A 6,000-nucleotide genomic window follows, 5' to 3' on the forward strand; every position below is an offset into this window, starting at 1 on the left:
CTGGCCTCCTGCGAGGGCAACGGGGAGGGCAGCCCCAACCCCAGTCGTCCAGCCCCAGTTCCACTCAGACAACCATAGCCCTGGGTTCATTAGGCACCAAACGGAACTAAACTGACTTAACAGAGAGGGATCGCTATCTGCTCATTCTCATTTTCTGTTGCAATTACAAAACGTAAAAAGCATTTTCTGTTGCCTGCCCTAATGAACATGACCCTGGAGTTGCACATGAGGTGCCCTTGTGAACATGACTCTCATCTAGTAGCCTGCCTAACAACTGTTGTCTCATCTCCCTGACGTCTCCTCTCCCCCATGACATGTTTATTGGACGTGTGACACTGTACAGATCCTGTCAGACCAGACCACCGCAGTGCAAGGACAGGGCATCCAGTGTTAATAACGGGTCCCTCACCACCACCACAGAATCAGACCTGGGTTCAAACAGTATTAGAAACATTTCAAATCTTTAACATGCCTGGAGTGCCAGATGGGTGGGATTTGCTATTTTGTAGCTATTCTATTGGTTCAATTGCGCCTGACAAGCCCAGATCGGGCATTTGAAATATTCCAAATAGTATTTGAACCCAGGTCTGATTTGTACAGTACCAGCAGTATAACGGCACCTGTCGGACAACAAATTAACTTGTTGCTGTGAATGGCTGTACATCCCGGACAGATTTATGTTGTGGTTTATTGAAGTTAGTCTCTCGCTTTATGTCTCTGGCCTGATTATGGGCTTGGGATCATCTGTTGATTACTGTGGGTGCATCCCAAATGGCACTTTATTCCCTATATAGTGCACTACTTTAGACCCGAGCCCTACGGACCCTGGTCAAAAGTAGTGCGCAATAAAGGGAATAGGGGGCAGAATATGTAGCTCTGATTCCACAGGATATGAGTGGTAGATGAGTGGGAGGGTATGGAGGGGAGGAGCAGGTTGACATTTGTCATGAGTCTTCCCCTTAGATAGGCCAGCTGCAAAGTCAAAATTGGCTTTATTGCATAAAAAAAATATAAGTCTTCATTTAAGGTTGGGTTTAGGCATTAATTAGGGTTAGCAATGTGGTTAAGCTTAGGTTTAAAATCCGATGTTATGACTTTGTGGCTGTGCCAGCTAGTGACCACCGTGCAGAGCTGCCTCCAGAACAAGATTCATGACAAAAAACACTAACCTGCAGGGGAGGAAGAGAGGAAGTGGGGGGGATGTTGGAAACTTGATTTTATATGTTCTGTAGAGGTGAGGGTGGAGGGCAGGAAAAGAGTACTGTATTTTAATATGATAGATATATTGTTTAGTCGAAAGGGAGAAGGCAGAGGGAATGGATGGTAGGAAGAGGAGGGGGTCTGAGTTCATTTCAGCTGACGAGAGAGGCAACATTGCTTGGGTAGTCTTGGATAGATGTCAGATCATGACAGCAATTACTTGACATTTGGATGAAAAACCGAGTTCAGATCAGCTGACTAGGGACAGTGAGAGTATGGAGTATTGCCTGTTCCCTGGCTAATGGCTTGGGCCTGGCAGGGCACAGGGGTATGAGGTGTTCTGTTGGCAGACTAGTCTGGTGGTCAGTTAGGTCAGTAATCAGTGTACTGTAGTCACAGTCAGTAGGGTCATTAAGCATATGACTATCAATCCCAGATGTCTGGCTGACTGTGGGCACACGGTCTGGGGGGGTCACACCTTTTCACATTCACTAACAGGGCACTGGGTTACCCTGGTCCCAGAGAGACCGTAACTGGCAAGACAGCCCAAACAGACATTGGGCCAGGCTAGGTCATGGGGATTTCATCAGACAGAAAATAAAAAGTGTGAGGAGATGAGAGGATCACAATTACCTTCTGGGTGTCCCACATGGCAGATGGAAATTCATTCAATGGTTCAATTAGTGCCATTGATCAGATGTTAATCTGGGTTTCATTACCTTCCTGACTAGTCATACCACTATACTGTTTCAGATCATCCTATCAACCAACTTCAGAAATACTGTCAGGCTCATTGGTAGAAATCTATTTTCTTTCTTATTTTTAGGTGCCCCGCATGGCAGATTGAAATTCCTTCAATGGTGGCCGTTGAATGTTCAACTGGGTTTCTGGTAACTAGCCTCTTCACTGATATGATCCCCATGTCTGATATTACATCTTCCAGTATGAAACACCAGTAGGCTCATTTGGTGATATCAAGTGTCATGATCTCAAATCACTCTCTGTGCCACTCCTCTAGACATTCACTATGTATATTATAGGTCCCTCATTACACCTCGTGGTGTAACTTCATCTTATTCGTGGTCCATGTCGTTACCAGACAGATGTATGGTTCAGGTGAAGAGGTTGTGACCTAGCGCCACCCAGTGGTATAATGCTATACAGATCACATGTCACACTGCAACTTACTTCACTACAAATGCACACAACTTCTCTTCAGGAAATGTCCTTATACGATTTTTATTGTTTTCTAATAGAGTAACAGGGAGAGAACAACTAGTTCAAATGCTGCAGTCAGTGTAGAACTAACTGGTTACAAGACAATGACCTACAACAGGGAATGCCAAGACGCCGTTAACAAAAAGAATTTAAAAAAAATCTGAATGTTTCAAACCATTTTTCTGGTAACGACATTACAACAAGTTAATAATATGTCATATCTTAAACATGGAAGATTATTCTGACAAACTGGTTATTATTTCTGTCTTTCACTTTACCTCACAGTTTGAGATTCAAAGTGACCAACCAATTTATGATGAAAAATCATCAGCACAACATCAGCACAGACCAACAGTTTCAAATAAAAAAAATAACATGCATTTGAATCTGAAAAGTTCTCAATTTTCCATTACATACAATGAGGTCAAAGGCTGCGCCAGCACTGAAATTCAACCCTCATCTCAAACATCAACATGACCACTTGAAAACGTTGTTAAAAATAAAATAAAAACAGTCCAGAAAAAAACTAAATGAACTTGTATTTTCCCTCCTCGGCCGCTAAGACGATGATGTCATCATAACGATGTCATAGAGGAGGGAACAGTGGTGGAGCTACTGAGCTCTAGATGATGGATGTCGTCATAACGATGTCATAGAGGAGGGAACAGTGGTGGAGCTACTGAGCTCTAGATGATGGATGTCGTCATAACGATGTCATAGAGGAGGGAACAGTGGTGGAGCTACTGAGCGCTAGATGATGGATGTCGTCATAACGATGTCATAGAGGAGGGAACAGTGGTGGAGCTACTGAGCGCTAGATGATGGATGTCGTCATAACGATGTCATAGAGGAGGGAACAGTGGTGGAGCTACTGAGCGCTAGATGATGGATGTCGTCATAACGATGTCATAGAGGAGGGAACAGTGGTGGAGCTACTGAGCGCTAGACGATGGACCTGGGAGTTCTGACGCTAGAATGAGAATAGATTCCAATAATGGCTGCCCATAGAGTTCTGGTTGAGTTCTGTCGGAGTGGAGAGGACTGAAGGCTCAGAGTTAGGCAGTGCACTACGGAGGTGGATGAGGAAGATGATGAAGAGTTGTTTATTCTTAACCATGGGTAGTGTCGTCCTCCACAAAGTCTTTCGCCTGCTCTGCAGAGATCACGTCAATGTGACTCACCTGGAAACACACACAGTGAGTCACCAATGCCTGTGTCTGAGTTCCAATGAGACAACCATCTTATGAAACATACTTTTCACGTCTCTGAAAGCCAGAGGTTGTTAAACTAGTCTAAAACTAGCCAGTGAGTGAGTAACCAGTACACACGCATTCATACCGATGTGGACCAACGTATAAACTTTGAAGGAACTTCACCTTGTTTCTGAACTTGACTCCGTAGAACTTGTCGGCTGACTCCAGAAGCTCAGGTCTGAACGTAGTGGTGATAAACTGGGCATGGCCCGCCAGCTCTACAATCATATCTGGAACACACATTACACACTGGTAAGGATAAGAGATTTATAGATATGTTAAAATGCTTACATTTCTTCATGCATGTTGAAGGATTGTGGTTGCCTGACGACTCAAACTGAATTCTTCCACTGCTCTATATACTTCAGTCTGAGACTGCCATCATTTAAGCCGTTTGTGGTGACGTCAAAATGATGGGTGCTGTACAAAACAAAGTCAACAGCGATTGGATCATTTCTAACCAATCAAGAGTATCAAAGCCAATGAAGAATTTTCAAATTGCTGCTTTGCCCATGTGTGTTCAGGCTCTGGCCCAACCCATCAGTTTCTGTGACCAATCAGAATGTGTTTGTGTTCTTGAAATCGTTGGGGAGGTACTCAGATCCAAACTCATTGTGAAGAAGAAACTAACGTCCATGGGCATAGCGTTTGGCCGGAGCAAGGAGTTCGGGCAGCCAGGCAAGGGTTGTGGATGACCGAACATTGAAAATCAAAACAGAAAGGCTAGCTGTAAATTCAACAGACTTATTAAAGTCAGAAAATGTATTTAACAGATACATTTGTCATTCAGCAGACGCTCCAGAGCGACTTACAGGAGCAATTAGGGTTAAGTGGCTTGCTCCAGGTCACATCGACCGATTTGTCTCGGGGATTTGAAACGGTGACCTTTCAGTTACTAGCCCAACGCTCTTAACTGCTAAGCTACCTGCCACCCATTGAAAATCAAGACAGAAAGGCTAGCTGTAAATTCAACACTTATTCCATCTCTTCTTATCCAAGGAAGGCAGTCTGAGTGGTTGTGTTGTATAAAATATGCTATAAAAATATAATATATTTATTTGATACGAATGGTGTTATTACCCGAGACAGCCTTTCTGTGCTGTGCGTCCAGGGCCTGGTCGATCTCATCAAACAGGTAGAAAGGAGCGGGGTCACACTTCTGGATGGCGAAGATGAGGGCCAGGGCCACCAGGGACTTCTGACCTCCAGAGAGCTGCTGCATCTCCCTCATCTCCCCCTGCTTCCCCGTGAACGACACCTGGACGGGGCAAGACCAGAGAAACAAATGTGGAATATTATTGAAAAGGATATACACATACAGTGCCTTCAAAAAGAATTCATACCCCTTGACTTTCCCCACATTTTGTTGTGTTACTGCCTGAATTTAAAATGGAATCAATTGAGATGTTGTATCACTGGCCTACACACAATACCCCATAACGCCAAAGTGGAATTATGCTTTAAAAATTTATAGAAAATGAAAAGCTGAAACGTCTTGAGTCAGTAAGTATTCAACCCCTTTGTTATGGCAAGGAAGGAAACCATGAGGCCAATGGTGACTTTAAAAAAGTTACAGAGTTTAATGGCTGTGATAGGAGAAAACTGAGGATGGATCAACAACACTGTAGTTACTCCACAATACTAATCTAAATGACAGAGTGAAAAGAAGCATGTAAGAAAAAAAACATGCATCCTGTTTGCAATAAGGCACCAAAGTAAAACTGTAAAAAAATGTGGCAAAGAAATTAACTTTGTCCTGAATACAAAGCTTTATGTTTGGGGCAAACACTCTTACCCTGATGCCGACTCCGGTGAACTGGTCTACAGAGGGCACACTGCTCTGAGAGCCTGAGCCCTTCTCGCTGTCGGTGCCCCCCTCCCCCTCGTCCTGGGACTGACCCCCCTCCGTGTCACCCTTTTTCATCACCAGGGTGGCCTTGCCCCCTGGAACCAGCTTCTGGAACACCTCACTGAAGTTCTTAGAGACCTGAGGAGAGGAAAGATGGAATTTGTCATGATATGGTTAGCCACTTTGGAACAGAGAATATTCGCTGCTCTGGCACCCCAATGGTGGAACAAACTCCCTCACGACGCCAGGACAGCGGAGTCAATCACCACCTTCCGGAGACACCTGAAACCCCACCTCTTCAAGGAATACCTAGGATAAAGCAATCCTTCTGCCCCCCCCCCCCCCTAAAAGATTTAGATGCACTATTGTAAAGTGGCTGTTCCACTGGATGTCATTAGGTGAATGCACCAATTTGTAAGTCGCTCTGGATAAGAGCGTCTGCTAAATGACTTAAATGTAATGTAAATGTAATGTAAATGT

The 6,000-nt window shown here is 44.2% G+C and overlaps 1 protein-coding gene across 1 annotated transcript; it reads right to left on the reverse strand.

The window, feature by feature from the left end:
• Positions 1-2,423: 2,423 nt before the first annotated feature.
• LOC129851580 (structural maintenance of chromosomes protein 3-like) lies at positions 2,424-5,688 on the reverse strand (the record flags this gene model as incomplete). The annotated part of the gene is made up of 4 exons (XM_055918190.1): positions 2,424-3,599; positions 3,795-3,901; positions 4,752-4,929; positions 5,467-5,688. Coding segments are annotated over 4 exons (579 nt in total), but the record flags the coding sequence as incomplete, so codon positions are not given.
• Positions 5,689-6,000: the final 312 nt, after the last annotated feature.

This window comes from Salvelinus fontinalis, chromosome 3 (assembly GCF_029448725.1).
Source record: "Salvelinus fontinalis isolate EN_2023a chromosome 3, ASM2944872v1, whole genome shotgun sequence".
Taxonomy (NCBI): domain Eukaryota; kingdom Metazoa; phylum Chordata; class Actinopteri; order Salmoniformes; family Salmonidae; genus Salvelinus; species Salvelinus fontinalis.